An 18,803-nucleotide genomic window follows, 5' to 3' on the forward strand; every position below is an offset into this window, starting at 1 on the left:
GTTCCCCAAGTGAGATGCTCTGTCAGTGTGGATCACTGCACCGAGTGGCATGCCTACTCAGAGCAGGTTTCCTGCAAAGCCCATTCCCCTTCATAAGTGCCAAGACTGAAATCTTGGCCACTGAATGCAGTGTGTTCCACATGTGAGCTCACAACATGTTGAGCAACTGTGTTAACTGAGATGGATAGTGCTGTCAAACAGGAAGCTGGCTCACCAGGATGGAAACAGTGGGATACACTGACCTTTTACATTTACTGGGGGGGGGGGGGAAGCATCCCTAAAACGACATGAAATGTTTTATGTTAAAAAACAAAACAACTATCTTCTTATATATACTCTATTATTGCTGTATTGTGTAAATAAATAAACACATTAGAGCTGTGCATAAGCTCTGCCCGTAAGCAGATCCTGAGCCTCTCTCACAGAGCAGAGAGGCTGACAGAGGAAATGAATCATTATCACCCTGCTTGGAGAGAAGTTTGTGCAGAGTGCTGCGTTACTAACCACTGCCTGGAACTCCTGCATTCAGCACTACCACTGCTCCCTCTGTTTGCACATTCAAATTCCTAGCTATGCAAAGTGACCAAAACCAACAGATAAAATCCAAATCCCCAGGCAAAGCTACTGTTATACTACCCTAAACTGCAGGAGTCCAATTGACGACATGAGGATGAAACAAAATCACAGGCTTCTCATCCAAAAGAGAAAACAATGAAATAATCTCCTCAGCAAAGAAGTTACATGAAATGTGAAGTTCATTTTGGAAAGATTTCACCCGCTCCCCCACCTCCTGCCTGTCTCCCCTATTAATACAGTTTTAGGTTTCGTGCTGATATTTTGGGGATAGAGAGGAAAGCTGTATTAATGTTAAGATTTTGCTCCTTCCGGAGAATCACTTTCAAATAGCAGGAATGGCAGAGATTTACAAAGCACTCTGCAGCAGTGTCGCAGACAAGCAGAAACAAAAATCAGTTTGCACATTTCACAGTATTGCTATTGGCCCTTGAGAGAGCACGCATATATAACCCTATTATATTCAATACACTGCTTCAGAAGTGAAACATTATAACACGCTGTTCAAAATGGCTCTGATAGAAAGAGAATTACCAGCATATCTAGCGCTACACTTAGATGCTCTACCCTGCTCTTCTGCGCTGATTTCCTCAAAGCAGCAACCTGCCTTGAGACACAGAACAAATGTATCCTGAATACACCGACTGATCATTATCACTGTATTTCAGCAAGATCCAGCTAATGCTTTCTAGGCAGGCTAACAAGGCAGGTGTCGTTCTACACCTAGTTTAAGTAATCAATACATCCGATTAAAACACTTAAAAGATTTGCCACCGATCTTCTTGCTTTCTCCTTGCACTGAGCAGCCTCAGGTGCACTATTTTGTCAGCACAGAGAAGAGGAAAAAGAACTTTAGTGAATACCTTGTGCCTGAGCCGCAGAGCTGTGGGAATACCCCAGAGCCAGGAGCGCTGTCTCCACCAGCTGGCTAAAGAGCACATCTTTGCGAACCAGAACGAACTCAGCATGCTCTTCTCGATTATCATATTCAAGAGAGGCATCCGACTGCTCCACCACACAAAAGACTGGAATCATCAAACCTAGATGAAAAAAAAAAGAAGTCTGTGAGAGACGAACAAGAAACGCGTCACACATCTCTGATAAAAGCTTTAATTTAAAACACCTCCTAGAAGGCTCATCGTGAGTGGTTATCGGCCTTTCTTCCCCAGGGGATAGCTGTTGTTTTCTTTCCAAGGGAAATACTGAAGTCTTGTCACTTGACTCATTTACAAACCACACTAAAGGCCCCAGAGAATACAATTTAGGAACAAAATAACAGTCAGCTTGAGGACAAATGAGATTTTTCTACTAAGATTTTTTTTAATGCTGAATAAATTTCACACAGTTCCTTGAATGTCCTATTCTTGCAGGTCAGGGCTTCTCTAAAAACCTGACATATAAACACCACTGTCCTGATTCTCTCCACACAGTGAATGTCATGGAGATACTGTTTGTGGCTAGTCCCATATGCACTTCTTGGACTGACTAGGTTAATTCACACATTTCCAGACCGTGGCCATCCTACTCGTTCTGCAAAGTAAACACTTGCATAGACTTTGCTGAAAATGATTACTTTGGTGGCAGCTAATGGACCAGCAGCCCGGGAGAAGCCAACAGTATTCTCCCTCTTATTGTATGAACAGAGTGAGAACAGCTCTCAGAATTAGGATCAAGGATGAGGGTGAATCACAGAAGTAAAAACCTCAGTGAGTGTTCTGGATTTAATTCCATTCTCTTTTATTGTAAATTTACTTTTGTGGTAACAAGATCAAGTCATCTCTGGTAACAAACTGTGGGGCATGAACTTAAAGGGATCCCATAGTACAGACAGGCCAGAAACAAACTGATCTGTGGAACACAGCCTCTTAGTTCTGCATGTCTGCATGGAGGGAAAAGCATGAAAGGAAAACACAGAAAACTTACTGAGCTGGAACATCTATTTCCATCATTTGCTATAGGCCATACAGTGCGTGGCAGAAGAAAACAATCATTACCTCCAGCAACATAATTTTATTAATTGGATAAGTATAATTCATTAGCCCTTAAATAAGCTATGAAATACTAAGGGAAAGACTAATCTAAGCTTAAAGCTATTCCCAAAATGTGCTATGTAGGGTTTGCCTCAAAGTCTACTAGTTTACTTTTTAATCCTGTTTTTCAGAAACAAATATGACAATTTCTTGTAGAGAATATGGAAATAATTATTATGAAAATATTCATAAAAGGATAGATACAGATCACTGCATTCCTGGACCCCAGTCTTCATAAGGGAAAGAGAGGAGAAAGCCACATTTTGGTTCTCCTTCTATACAAAGCCGATTAATTAAGATCATCTATCAGCAGTTCTAGTATCTGCAAACCAGTCGTCAAATACCCCTTCAGAAGGAATCACTCTGCCCTGAAATAGATAGAGTCACAGCAGTAACACCTGCTAAGGGACTTGGATCCTCCTGGCCTGAATTTGCAGAGATGAGATTTACTTAAAATGTATTTTAGATACATATTTATCATTTACTGCCGTAGCTGGCAGGGATTAGCTCCCAGTTGGACATTCTAACTGCAGACCAGCAGTAGCTACAAGCCCAGACACGCAGTTCATAGGTTTTAGCATTCTGCTTTAAATCACATCTTTATTAATGGGTAAGTAGGTTACAGCATCATGTCAATGCTGCTCCCTCTCTAGCACCGATGCTGAGATAAACTAATGCATTTTGCAAGTTCAAGTAAACAGATTTTAACACACTCAGGAACATACAGTGAAAAATCTCCCTGTGTGCTTTTCTGAAAAGAGCGGGGCTGATTCTGTTCTCACTGCAGTCAATGACAAAATTGTTATTCCTTTCCAAGGTTAAAAGCCAAATTGTTTGTCCATAAATCATTTAACTAGTTAAAATGAAATTTAACCCCTGTAAGCAACAAACATGCCCTCCCACCGAACATAAGGCCTGTCAGAGCATTTCTGATGGGGCTATTAATGTCTCAACAACAACAAAAAAAAAAGAGATAATTGGCCAAATGCTAAGACTGCAATATTGGTTGTGTAAATCACATCTTGGCAAGACAGCGTAAGTGGGTGAATGCAAACTGATGAGAGGAATGCCACAGCATCTTCCATCCTCCTGCAGCCTGCTTTCCTCGTCGCTGAACTGTCTTTCCACCTTTTCAGCACATCGAATGTATGCCCAAAACTTACAGTCTTAGCGCAAACAGGACCTCAGATGGTAGAAATGCTCTTGTCACAACACCACTGTATGGATGGCTCAATAGACTTGCAGGAAGCTTGCCCATAATTAATTTCTAAATGGCCCATTTGGGCCATCCAGGATTGTATGAGCACTGCTACAGATACAGCTTTTGTAAAAATAGCTCTAAGCTCAATGACCCAGCAAAACTGACAATAAGCTGCCATTAGTACTTTAAAAAGAGAGAACAAAGGGCAGGTTACCACATCTGCCACTGCTAACAAGTTGCTATGCCTCTGCTGTGGATGGAGTCCTAAAATCAATTTTCCTTTCCTAGAAAACAAGAGAAATCCAACTTCTTTCAAAGCAAACCTCACTCCAAAGAAATCTTATCTGCTCTGCTCTCTATTTTGCACTGGAAAGAGTTAAGCTATAACATCTCAAATGGATTTATTACTATGAACTTCTCTGTTCCCTGATATTATCTGAATCTAAATTAACATACCTCTGGTACATGAAAATCTGAAGGAAAACCAACAGTCTTTACACACCAGTATGCACGATGTCTTACAATAAATGGAACCTCCACCTCACTACAGGACCCTTACAGAAGAGGGATGCAAGCCAGTCCATCCTCATCATCATTCCAGTTGAACAATTTACAGTGATACTCAAGAGAGCAGGAGACCAAGCATCCAGAATGAAGCCTTGCATGCAGTAAGAAAAGCCTAACTCATAAATCCTGAAAGCCCTCAGCTCTTTTCTCTAGTGCTTGAGCAGCCAGAACTAGTCATCCTCCCTCTTCACACGTACACACAAAAAAGGCTGAGATCCCTTTTGAGCAAAACTCTTGTACGTTTGCTCTCCCAGCTTTAGAGAGATGCTTTAATGAATGATGCGGTATAACTCATGGTGGATAGCATACGGCACTCATTTTCACACATGGAAAAATCAAGGGGTAATCTGAGGGCTAAAAAGAAAACATTTGTTTTCTCAAAGGAGGAGCACAATGCTGAATTGCACACAGAACATCAGTAACGATTACAAATTATCCAAGACTTTTTCTACTTGATATTATTTCATTAGGCTGGCTTAGAAACAGCTCTTCAGCGCTTCTGTCAGTGATTTGAATCCCATATAGACAGCATTAAGTGTTAGAGGAACATAAAATAAGACAACATAAAACCTTTTAAAAGAATACCTATGCACAAGAATTCCCCGTATTCCATGGAAGGGAACACAAAGTGTTTCCAGAAGAACAGATGGCTGGTGGTGATCGGTACCTCTGTCTACCAAATACTTTTAAAACATATCAGAAGTGGGAGTTAAGCCCTGCAGTTGCTTTCATAGAGAACTTGTGTTGTACAGAGAAGACTGCGTGAATTTGGTTGCATTTCTTTTAGTTGAGACTCATCTAAGCAGCAGAGAAATCAAGAAGCAATTAAATATGCAGAGAGACTTGTGCTCAAATGCACATTTTCTCCTTCTTGCTAGTTTCACTCTGTAGTTTTATTTTCCCATGGAGTAATTCATTCCATAAATGAAGAAAACGGAAGCAGGTACACTGTCTAAGAACTGAAAACTCTGGACACTCCACCACACAAAATATTCACTAAACAAAAGCTTGAAGCCAGTTAAAAATATTATCAGATTGAAATCAAGCAGCTCCCTGGAGAACACTTTTGGCTGCAAGATTTGCAAGCACAAAACTGTTAATTTCTAATAGCCAACTAAAGGACAGGACAGGGAAGATCTTCAAGAAATTCTGCATTGAATTTTTGGGGTTTTTTTGTTCATTTTCAAATAATATACTTCATCCAGTGCTTCAGAGTGAGAAATAAATGTGACACTACCAGCAGTCAAACTTGTACACATCACCAACTTCCACATGACCACAACACCTAAACCAGAAGAGAAAAGGCGACAGAAAAGCTGTAGTGGAGGTTAAAACATTACAGCCACCCACTTCTACTGCCCATTAAATTGGAAGCTGTGCTTGCTCATCCTAATAAGCGTAATATGAAGAACAACCAATAAGAAGAGGCACCAATAAAATTTGTGTCTTTTTAGATTAAAATCTGTTTCCATCAGCACAAGTTGTGAGCACCATCTAGGTGTTATTTAATTTAATCTAATTTGAACAATTTCCAAACATCAGCTTGATTAATTTCAACAGCATGGTGTTATGGAAAGATTTACTGTACAGGGGTTGTCTAGCAGAGAATTAATAAAGAAGCCAGTTCTTAGCCCTGAGTAACATGAGGATTTAAGACTTCCCAGATTTCTAGTGGGAATACTTCATAGCACAAGCATGTTTTCTTCTGGGAGTGAAACCCACCAAAATTATTAAAAACTGAGATCAAATGGTGGTGTCAAACCCAAAGGAAATCATTCTACAGTGGAGAGATTTTTATCAAATGAAGAAAGTGGAAAATAAAGTTTGTGTTGTTGCCGTTATGCTCGGGGTTTTTGATTGTTGTTTTTTTTAAACAGAGACACACACACCGAGCAATCTCTCTCCAAAACAAAGCAAGTTTATATGGTTGGGAAATCAGGACATTTATTCAAAAATTCATTAACTACCGAAAACTCTTCATTACTGTATGCAGAAAACACTTCCCTTGCAGTGACTGTACCACGGGTCATTCTCTAAGCTAATCATGGTCATTCTCTAAGCTAAACATTCCAATGGGAGGGGGGAGGGGGAAGAGAAATCAAGCCTAGGAAAAAGCAAGCAGCATCCACAAGTGTTCATTTACACATGTACCGCCAAGTCCAGTGTGAAAAATAAAGAAGTAAAAAAACTCTGAAGGATGCTAAGATGACTAAAAATCTCATGCACATGCTAAAAGCAGGTTGTTCCACACTCCTGACCCAATGCATTTTCAGTTTGCACTTGATCTACGAGACTCAATCCTGAATGCCTCCAAAACACTAAAATACCAGCAATCTCACCTGGGCTTCCACATATGAAGGCCATTCCCTGCAACAGACTGTGGCTCTGCTACTAAAGCATGGGTCTTCTTGAGGAAATTATTTGGGTGAAGATTCCACACATGTAACAATCAAACATGCTTACACAACTGACAGTAGCCACAGGAAGCAATCAAACCACAGAAGTTCTCAAATCTAACCTGGTCCTGCTTTTTCTTCAGGCGAGAACAGTTCATTCAACAAATGTCAGTGGCAGGAAAACAGTGCATTTATTTATATCCATTTGCACTGGTATAGAACTGACCTTAAATACACTGACTTGGAACTCAGCTCTCTTTCCCTTTCTTCTAAACAAATTTGAAAAATGAACCTAAACTGAGAAAGCCGCTTTAAGGAGAGAAATCAGTACCCACATGACACAGGAAAGGCTCGCCAGTTCTCCCAACATCCTGCCCCTCTAACTGAAAAGGCAAAAAGCAGATGAGTTGGACAGCCTTAGTTATTCAGAAATACCTTTGTTTCTGCATGAAGGACGTCCACCCCACGTCCGAGTACAACATGAATATTTCTATTATTATTACTTAGATTCTGAAAAACTGAACAGCATCACAAAGAAAAAATAAATAAATAAAGTGAAGCTTCAGGGTGCCACTTTTTCAATAGAGGGATCAGGGTTTGTAGCTTACAGAGATGAGAGTTTAGTGCGTACTGCAGAAATCATGGGCTCACCTAGATGAACAAACATACAACGAGGGAAGAAAAAGTTATAATAAGATCAACTGCATTCCCTTATTTTTTTCTCCCCTCAAGAGAAAGGAAACCAGAAAGTATTTGAAAAAACAGTTCTGTTCTGATCTCAACACTGAAATCACAGCACAGCTCTAGCTGGTGGTAATGTGAGATCTAACCCAGAAAATCCTGCAGAGTCCAAATAAGGCCTGCAGATACAGGATGCACGGTGACAGGCTGAACAGGCACGTCTGTGCCATTCCCACATACACATACGACCGTTCCCACTCAGGAAGGATCAGGCTTGAAGCAGACCCCAGGTACAGTCTGCATCCGTGCAGTCCAGCAAAGAGGAAGATGAGATGGAGCTCACACATACCAACAAGAGTCACTCACATCCATTAAAGCTCACTTTCAAGCCACTTCATAAATGTTAAATATAATTAACTTGGACAAAATACATGCAGTTTGCACCAATCTCGCAATAAATGCATAGTTTGGGTAAATGGACAGTATTTCAGCCTCCTACATATAGAGCACCAACTTACAACAGTCTCATTATGAGGCTGGGAATTCTTCCACCATAAATCCTTTTTACTGGGGACTAGAGGAGTTACTTTGCAGTTGTTTGTCACTAAGCACTTGGAAAGACACGAAGAAAGCTCAGTGTGCACAATGACAGGAGGCCTGTGGGAAATCTGTATGTCAAATAGCAGAGGCAACACCAGCACCTTCACAGATGTGCAGTCCTAAACAACAACAACAAAAAAAAGAAGTGCCAAGCATCTCATTATAATAAGAAGTTCTGTTCAGAGAGAAGAATCCTGCTTCTTGCTAATCCTCTGCTCTCCAATGTGTTCTAGACAAAACACGGGATATCTGATTCTGTACACAAGCAGTAATGTGATGCTGTTAAACTCCTACTCTTTGAGGGTTTATAAGCCTGTTGCAAATAATTTGTTCCAGGATGCAATTTAGTAAAGAAGAACTCAGCCCACAGATGATTTTAATACAATGTTTGTCAAAGAAACAAACAAATAAAAAATCATGTTAAATAATATTACATTGTAGAAGTTTTCGTCTGAGGAGGGCCAGAGGAAATAAACTAAGGACAATATCTTTCTCCTCCTCTGTTATTTTTTCTGGCTTTAAATATTCAATAAATCTGTAGGCAGGAAATGCATTTCTACATATTATATTTTAGCCAATGGTGAATGCAAACCACAAGATATTATTTACATCCTTCTTCAGCTTCCAGTCCTTTCTGTGGCTTCAGTCACCAACCATCACAACTACCCCGGCTCTCCGGAAATTTTATAAAGAAGTCACTAACATTTCTGCAGATGTCCCCTGCTTCTGTGCTTCTGACAGCTAAACTCGCCAAAGAATCCTTCCCTGAGCTGAAATAACAGCTTTACTGTTTGACACAAAATATTCCAGGCCACTATCCCACCACAGAAACATATTATGAAACTCGTAAGTTGATTTGATAATACTCAGATTTCTTATTTTTTAAAAAAAAGTGCAGCATTGAGAGCATGGTTTTAAACTAAGGAGAAATGAGAAATAAAGGGGGACATGGAATATTTACCTGTGGTACAGCCTTTCCAGCTGTGTGCCTGGGACAGAATCGGTAGTCAAGGGATATGAGGCCTTTTGCTAGCGACAGCGGCACAGCTGCTCCTGGCAGCTCCCTACCTCTGCTGAAATAGTTACAGTAACTCAGTGTCAGCTCAGACCTGCCACCCTGCCTGGGTCTAAGTGGAGAGTAGATGCTTGAGCATTGAGCGCATCTCTCTGATGCAGAATGGTTAAGCCAGGCAAGGCTAAGACTGCAGCAGAGCAGTCAGGAGGCAGAAGCAATTAAACAGGAGAACAAAGCACATCCAGTTCTCCACTCGGCCACCAAAATGAGCAGTAAAGGAGAATGCGGACGTCAAAATGCTGTTTTACAGGAGCTCAAGACAGAAGAAGGCACAGCCAACGGTCCCGTTGCTCCAGCTCAAAGTTCCCTGCCAGGCAGCCCCAAACACAAACAAAAGAGCTTATGCCAACACCAGGCCTGTGTGCTCACCAAGAACCATGCACAGTCCTTCCAATTCACACTGAAAGGCAAAGACGCTACTGCTACATTTTTCCTAAATAAAACAGCTCAGTTGCTTCTACGCGTCTCCCACTTAAAACAAGAAGAAAAAATACCCTGCAGCAGTAATTTATAATATGAACTAATGGAAAATATACTGATTTCATTCAAAACCAGTGAAGGAAACCCTTTCAAATTAAGCTGGCCTTTTTTTCTTTTTTCTTTTTTCTAGTCCTCTTAAGCCATTAATTTTCTATAAGTTTTAGGTTTTGGTTTATGTGACTTAAAAACAAGTTTAGGGTTCAGAAGGGTTTGTTGGTTTGGTTCTTGTTGCTTAGTTTGGGGGGCTGCTTTTTCTTGTTTTTTTCCCTCAACTTTAAAAACAAAACAAAAAAAAAAAAAAGGCGAGGGGGATAAGACTTTCTAAGCTGAGTTCCACCCAGAATTAATTTTAATGACCAACATTTTAAAACCCTGAAAACTGAAACCACTAATAAGCCCTTAACTGGTGGTGCTAGCAGATGCCACCGTATTATATAATTTTTAAAGCAAAAAGAAAAACATCTTTGAGCAAAAGCATTTTAATGAAGGTTCTATTAACTAGTCTCCTGGTACCAGGATAAGTCCCCTGGAATGTAACAGAAAAGCTTTTGGAGCTGGTTTGAGGTTTTATTTCTGGAGAAGAGCTGTGCAGAATGCTCGGGCCTGCTGTGGGATCTCCATTGGGACTTGCCAGCAAGATCTTTTCCCCTTCACGTCCATTCCTCTGTGAACAATCCCTGACAAGAGGAAATACTATCATCCTCCTTCATGTTACCAGATGAATAGCTTACTGAGACTGCAGCTACATCTCCCTCCTCAAGTCCTTTTACAGGCTGTTCCTGCTGTAAGACAAGCTCAGTAGATCCGTAATCATCGCGTCTTTCTCTTATGTCTTTTAGACACTGGTAGCATTAGAAAAGCTCATTTTTAAACTACATACAGCAGAACCATTTACGGACAAAAATCAGAAGCAGAAGGTAGGATAAACAACATTACACACTGTCTAAGAGTAACTGCCACCAAACCCAGTGGTTACTGACAGAGCCCTTCATCCTGCTATGCTTTCAGCAAGGAGTTCAACTAATGCTACAGCAACATCATTACCAGATGGTAGTTGTTTGGTACGAGGGAACCTCAGAAGTTACTGTCAGATTTTCAGGAGAGTGAATGGAGGAGAGAACCCATAACTAAAGAAGACATAGAAGCCACGTTCTAGAAGCCTGCTCTGGGAAGCATGTAGCCTCCCCTTCCCCCACTCAACATGCTGCATGTCTTCACTGAGCGTGCACCTATGGTTTACCATCCTGTGGAGCAAGAATGGGATCTGGGCTCAGTCTTAAATTACAACTTCATTGTCCACATCTCACAGCCCTGTGGAGAGAGAACTTTGAGTGGCATCCCCAGATTCCTTCTTTTTCAAGTGAAGATAACAGGCTGTGTGGGAAACAACCCAGGTTTTCACAAATAAGATACATACATTTGACAACTCTTCCTTTGAAAGATCCTCCTTTCAGGAATATTTACAAGAGTCAACAGACATATCCCCCGTCTCAACTACACAGTACACTTGATCTGTTCAGCCAGTAAGTTATATTTTGGGGAGAAAGTGCAAAGGACCCAGTGAGGCCAACCTACCATGCTTGGGTTCACTGGCTAAGAGCCAGCAACCCAAACTTTTGGGGCTCAGCAGGCTAAGTTCCAACAACAATACATGCTAAGCTACACCAGAGAACCAGATACTCCTGCTGTTACAAATGCACGTGCTTGCTCAGAGGTGTCAGCCAAAGGGAGCAGATTACATCTGCTCTCCAAAGGCTGAGCTGGCTCCCAGATCACTTCCGGATGCCACTCCAAATGCTGATTTACAAAGCTGCGTGGTGTATGACTACAGACAAGGTTGCTGCATTGAGGATCTCCTTCCATGCATAGTACAGCTGAATGGACACTGGGCTCACAGCTCTAGCATTCGGCTTCGGAGAAAACTGTGTGCCAGGATCCCCCAGCCTTGAGCCTTCAATTACAACTGGGTTCTATCCCAAGGGCAGCACAGCTGCACGTGCTGCCTCAACATGTGCAGGGCAGCAGCCTGAGACGTTGGGGTCACCCAAGAACCTGTCTCAGTAATGGTTTAAGAGACCAGGTTCACAATTAGGCTAGGTGGAGGGAAAAAAAAAAAAAAATCACCCATGGAAAAAATAATTACAGCAGATTCCTTTTTTCCCCACAAAGTAGCATAGCACTCTATTCTGAAGGAGAAGTCTTTTTTACTACTTTCCTCCTCTTCATAGCATTCTCTGAGCCCACCAATTCGGCAAGGCAGTGCAATACCATGACAGTATTAATATAATTAGTAAGGTTCAAACCAATGAGAGAAGCATTACCTTTGTTAAGCCAAACCCTGGCTCTCAGATAATGCTCAACAAGAGCAGTCAAGCGACAAGCCCACTTACTGCATCCTCACTCGCAGCAGCTGTCACAAAGTCTACCATCCAGAGCTTGAGCTACAAACTCAACTTAAAAAAGAGAGAGAGAGAGAAAAAAGCCCATACTTCTGTTACTCTGCATTTTCTCCAAGTCTAAAAATTGGTAGAGTATATGACAGGTCCACCTCATTTTTCTTAATGATGTTTTTATTATTCTTTCACTCAATTAAAGCAGAAATGGATATTGCATCTTCTGACTGTATAATTGTTATTGTAATCTGTTTTCGATCACTGCTTGGGAAATGGGTCCAAAACAACATAAACTATCCACAGCCTCAGAATACAAGTCATTTTCTTTTACAACGATACTTAAAGAGACATCTATCATGTTGCTCTGCTAGCATGTTTGTATTATGGCAAAAAAGTTATTTGTAAGTTGGGAAAAGACATTATGAAAATCACCTTTTACACCGAAGTATTGTAGAACTCATAATTTATAACTACATTTCTTAATAACCACTCAAAATAATAAGATTGGAAATTGTGCACATCTAATTTTAATATATAAATAATGGAAATGCATATAAACCAAAATATGCTCAAAATATGAATTTATATTACTTTGGAAAAATAGCTCAGTTATAGTTCTGAAAATGACGAGCTTCATTTCCAGTATATGACTGTCAGCAAAATTTATGACAAAACTCTCCCTCTGAGTTTAGATTACCAGGATGGTATAGTTATATTTAAGTTACCTCACTTATCTGAAGTCTCAGTCCAAGTGTAGACAAAGTCAGCAGCTTCTAGTGAGTGCAGTGCCAGAGAAACATAAGTAAAGGCAGACTAACCCTGCGGCACCTCAACAAAATACAATAAAAACAGGATATCTTAGAAGAGAGATAAATAAGGCAATCTGCATCTGTATGCATTGATACAAATCGCGGTTTGGATAGAAGAAAAGGTCTCTCATTGGACATTTGTGGCCAAATTCTGCACTTTTGAGAGGCAGACTATCAACAGCGTCTTTCATCTCCTCGTGTGCCTTTGGAAATAAATAAGGGAGCATATTTCAGTGGGTTATGTTTTGTCCAACCTACAAACATGCAGTGGGTGCATGGTTATTTCATGAGATACCTCAGTTTCATATAAAGCAGTCTGACGGGTTATTTTTATTAAACTTTTTCTGAGCCTTTTTACCTTGCTGGCATTGCTACTAACAACACACTGTCAGATTGCTTAATATTGCATGCCCATCTACTTAATATTGCATGTCCAACTGATATAAGGACATCAGGTAAAGCAAAATTACGGACAGGGTTTAAACTATCAGGCAGAAAACAAGTCACATCCTTAAACTCTTATCTGGAGCTACCTGACTCTTTTCTCAAGTTCCTTGAGTCCTCTTCATAAATCTACTACAAATTACAACAATCTTATCTTTTCCCTACCGTCTCCTCATTTAGTGTTTGACAGACACTTGAAAACGTATCTTCAGCTCAGACATGCAGCCTCTGCCCTGCCAATAGGATTACGATACTGACAATGCAGGGATCTTGCTTGGTATCTTAAGCCACCCTGTAAATTATTTCTGTAGTCTTATTCCAAGCAGAAAAGACTCATAGAATGTTTTAAATAAGTCCTCAGATATCAGCAACATCAGTGTTCACATCTTTAGGACTCAGAGTAAGAATTACATTTAAAAAACACACAACTTTCAAATACTGTTTGTAAGGGTTTCACATTGTCAGCAGCCTTGAATACAAATAATCGCTAACAGCGGAATGCTGAAATTCTGGTATATTTTTAAACCTTCAGGTGCTATCAGCAGAGCTCATACAGGGATTTAGAAAGAAAAAAAAACAACAGCTATTTAAAATGGACAAACAACAACAAAAATAACTTAAATATTAGTTCACATTAAAAAAAAAAAAAAAAAAGGAAAATAAAAGCAATCAATTTGGAAATACAGAATAGTATCTTTTTCCATACCAATACTTGGATCAAAGCGAATGAAGATGGGAGGCAATGTACACATAACAGCTGCAGTGCACGATTCTGCTTCTGAACGTGGAATTCAGAACAAAAAAAAATCTTAATGCTACAACTCCAACAGCATCGGCACCATGGGCTGGCAGAGAACACAGCGCACATTAAAGGCGTCAGTTTGCTGTGAATGGCCACAACAGCCTCATTGAGATGGGTAATGGTTCTTCCCAAATTAAACGGCAAAGCGCGCTTTATGCGCTCCATACTGTTTTAACTGATTTGCATGTAACACTAGAGCAGGTATGTCGCTGACGAGTGTTCTGCAACAAGTACTAAGCTGGGTGGGGGCAATTTTTGTTTAGCGTGGCTAGAGGCTAGGAAATATTTCTCAAAAGCCATCAGCTGCTCAGGTGCCTTTTGTTGGCTCTGACTGCTCCCTAAACCTCTGCTAATGACACACATCACCATGAGGATCAACGTCCGTGACCCAGCACGCTTGGTACAGGAGGAGGGCCCCGATCCTTCGTTAGTCGTGCTGGGCTGGCCCCAAACCCCTCATGCTTCCAGGAAGACCACGCTGTGCTGGCAGTCACCAGGGCCAGCAGCAGACACGGGTTATCGTGAACAAATCCTGATCTGTCAGTTCAAAGGGAGCTGGTAAATGCTTCATACCTTGGACAACTGGCCCTTTAATCCTAAGACACAGCAGTAGTTACTAATTTAACTAGATTACAATGAAGGACGGTAATTAAAGGCCTAACTTATCTGTGCTTTGCAATTTAGAATTCAGGGGGAAAAAAAAAATCTTCCTTAGTTTTACAGATTTTCAGCTATTTTAAGAAGTTTAAAAATAGGATTTAAAAGCGGGCTGGGGACTGCTCAATCACACACACCAAAAAGTGTTTTCCTAAACAGGTCACACATCTGCTTGGTGAATATAAATACATGCCTGCACTAAAGCTGTCCTCAGCTCCCGCCACCGTGGTTGCCACCGTATCGCCACCTTCTGTGCCCCTGCGAGTGACAAGAAATCTGACTGCTCCATGCAGCTCACTTCAGCTCCACATCTCCATTGTGGCCTCTTTCCTCACTCTTTCCTCTCAGGAAAACAGCAGTAATGAAAGTAACCGTGGAATTATTGAGGCTAGCATCCCCATGAAGAGCATTAAACTCAAATACTTTTAAGGCATTTGAAGGTATCACCTGATACCATCTGAAAACCTCAACTACAACTACAAGGGCAACTGTAGACTGTCGAAACGACAATTTGATTACAACTGTACTATGCTGGGCTTTTCCCGTTTTTAATCTAGACAAAATATTCAGTGCAGTGAAATATATATATACATAAATAGAATATAAAGGCTCCTAAAACTTAAGCATTTAGGAAAGAAATCTCTAAACTTAATCTTTAAGCATTTATTTGTAACAACAAAAGTTTAAAACTGTTTTTCTTCCTTTGATGTTCAAATACTTAATATAAATTCTGAGACAGAAAGACATTGCAGCTACATTTCTCAGAAGGATGTTTCCTCACTGGCATCTTGGTGGATTTCAGTACAATTTTGCCATCTTCCTCAGGCAGCAAGAGAACCCTGGGCAGTCACTGACAGAATCACTCCGGCAAGAGTTTTCAAACAGGAGCCCTATAAATAATTGACAATGAATCTACTCTGACTGTCCCAGCAACAGAAAGGAAAGGCAGGACGTGACTTACACAGGGAGGGGAAAAAGAATTAATGGCGATTTCTTCAAAGATGGTTGAGATGGTTGCTTTTTCTTTCCTTTGGCTCATGATGAGGACAACGCATCAAGTTAACTGATGTGGCTGTGTGTGGGGTGGGGAGGAAGCGGGGAGATGACGCTAAATACTTAGGAACTGTTGTGGGAAAAAATACAATCTTGCTACAGCTAATCTTAAATCTCGAATTCAAAATTGCCAGTGGCTTTCTGCAGATGCAACTTAGAGTTCCAAAATTACCCTAAACATCAAATTATGCCTAGGTCACCGAATGGGTGGATACCCTATATTCTGTTTAATGTGTATGTTCAATTGCACGTATACTCTAACCGACCGTGTCTTTATTTTAATAACAGGCCGACTACCGAAAACACATAAAGAGAGGCTATTTTTCTACCTCAGCAGAAATACAGCTGATACACTACATGACCCTCCAGGAGCGACTGCTCTGTTTATTCTATTTAAGTGACATAAGCTGATTGGAAAAGGAGGGGGAAATCGGGGAAAAGATCAGAAATCCATTTTTAGGCGTCAGTCATGGAAAAGAAATCACTGCCTTGCTTTTCTTAAGCTTCACGTTAAACTAAAAGTCTCTTCCTTGTTACGTATTAGAAACGCATTTACATTTCCTCGTAATTCCTAGTGAATCATACTGAAACAAAAGGCAACATTTTCCAACTATTCTGCAACAGAAAATACAGTCACGCACTGTTGGTTCTGGAACTAACAAGGATCCGCAGCCCTCGTGCTTCTGTATTTCAAAATGCTCAATTCTTCCAAATAGCTACGTGCTTCCTTTTGGAAGCAAGGAGATACCCCTCATCTAGGTAGGAAGATCATGTGAAACTTCACTGACCCTATTGCTCAGTTAGTAAGGGCAACCAAAACATGCTTTCTTGCTCCTTTCAGGATCCCATCGAGTGCTTAATGCCACCTGACTGCTTAGAGCAGAATAGCAGAGCTGAGCAAGCTCTACTCTTCCAGCTGCATGTGAGTTTCGCTCTCTGTTGAAGTGCATGAAATGCTTGTAAGAGATACACAAGACAGCGAAGATCCTATGACATATTTTGCAGAAATAGAACGGATTCTGACCAATAACTCTTTAACCATCCTCAGTCAGTACTTTTGTTGCCCCAGAGAGAGCTCAGAACAAATCTCTCCCCGTACCTGGGCAGACATGGCTCTGACACAGCAAAGCCTCCAGGGCTTACATCACAGAGTCACCATCCATACTACCCATGCACCCGACTCCACATAAGCACGGGAATCACACTGCAGATCAATGTCCCGCATCATTTAGTCTGAGCCATCTCTGAGATTCCTTCTCCATTAATATTTTGTCAATTAAATCACATATTATAGCAGTTAAGTGAATCACAATGTATTACTATCAGAGCGCATCAAAATAATCTAATCGGCAATCTTTTTGCAGTCATTTCCCACCCCAAACCTGAACACATTCCTTGGCAGTATGTAGGTTCTACGCTGGTACCTCAGCAAACCAAATTTCATAACAGCTCTGCCCGTACCCTGGCACCGTAAGTTGCGCTCAGAGGCTGCAGATGCTCATTTTCTAGACTCTTCCTAACAAACACATAAAAGCGTATGCACATCCACTAACACACAAACAGGTTCATGAACCGTGGTCAACAATCTTACAAATATAAGTTTCTTAGCCATTAATGATTTTTTTTCCCGTAAATCCTTATGGAGTGAATTACTAACTGCAAGGAGACGCCAATTCTAGTAAGTGAATGTTACCCAACAGAGACATAAAGCTGTCAACACCACAGTGCTCTTACTTGCTTCAAACTCTCTCCCAGGCTTCATATGTTTTTTAAAGCAATATTAGCCTTTCTTCTTGTTGTCTTCCCAGGGACCTTTATAAATCTGCCTCTCCTGTGCATCTGAGCACCGGTGCTTCCTTGTATATGAGTTACAGAACAGACAAGTTGGATAACTGCTGAAATGTTTTACAGAGCACCGGGCTAGTCAGGGCAAACAAGAACTGGACTCTAACACGTAGCACTGACACTAACAATATTGTAAACAGCACCGGATCTTCTAAAGCCCCCATTAACTGCAGCCTTTAAGAGCTCATTTATCTTTTTTCTGACCTTTGCTAGTTTATTACGGCTGTGTAATGGCCTCAGAATTAAGTACCTTCAGTTTAGGAACAGGAGAAAAAAATAGGAGTCATAAAAGCAAATATTTTCATGAGAATAACTGCTCTTCTGCCTGCTCTACTAAAGCTGAAATTCACACACTTCCCCACTCACAAACCAAGGAGAAAAGCTACAAATCCCTACAGCAATATAACCTGTCTTTATTTTTCAGGGAGTCCCTGTAAAAAGAAAATGGTAGCAAACGTAACTGTGACTATAAAAACTGTTACCAAAGGTCATCGTTCTCATCAGAGCACCAGTTAGTTAGAGTTGACTTTTCTGTTCTCGGGGATTTTGTTCAGAAACACACAGTGTCAGACCAACAGGACACTTGACAGGGAAGAAGGAGCGTCAGCATTTACCTCTCCAAGGCCCGAAAGAACTATTGGTATCTGTCTTGGCTTTCAAAATCTTGATATACACATTACAGAATAAAATTAAAAATAATAATAATAAAATAAATGCAAACTAAAATGGTCTCTGGCTTCAATAAAGTATTTCACATTTTTTTCCTGAAGTTCACGTTCAATTGATTTTAGCACTTACTTTGAGGTTGAAACGTAAGAACAAACTGAAAGATTGACAATCAAAACCCTGGATGTCATTTCACCACATCCTTCAGTAGATCCCTTTTTATCAAAACCAGGAACGGCACTAAAAGGGCCTTTATCAATATTTGTTTGAAGAGAAGTTTTATACTAATTTGTCGGTAGATTACAATTCCTCCTGCTAATGCTTACAGCTGCGCTTCACAATTGGACAGAAAAGAGAATTAAGAATGCTGCAGCATTTACTGCAAAGATGCAGACTTCCAGACATAGTGAAACAGTGTGATCTGCATCCAGAAAGAGATCGCTCGGTCACACAGGTTCTTAGAGATCAGACTTGAAAAAGAGCAGAGGAAAAATATCTGGAAATCAGCTGTCGATTTATCCTGAGAGCATT

General features: G+C 40.6%; 1 protein-coding gene across 3 annotated transcripts in view; it reads right to left on the reverse strand.

Moving 5' to 3' along the window:
• The window catches only part of SATB2 (SATB homeobox 2), a 126,438-nt gene that overhangs the window by 98,819 nt on the left and 8,816 nt on the right, over positions 1 to 18,803 (reverse strand). For all 3 annotated transcript variants that reach the window (XM_015868181.2, XM_015868185.2, XM_015868184.2), the window contains one exon: positions 1,437 to 1,613. In XM_015868181.2, the coding sequence (XP_015723667.1) occupies positions 1,437 to 1,613 (177 nt within the window). The remainder of the gene's footprint in view (positions 1 to 1,436; positions 1,614 to 18,803) is intronic.

The sequence above is a fragment of the Coturnix japonica genome, chromosome 7 (assembly GCF_001577835.2).
Source record: "Coturnix japonica isolate 7356 chromosome 7, Coturnix japonica 2.1, whole genome shotgun sequence".
In the NCBI taxonomy this organism is placed as follows: Eukaryota; Metazoa; Chordata; class Aves; order Galliformes; family Phasianidae; genus Coturnix; species Coturnix japonica.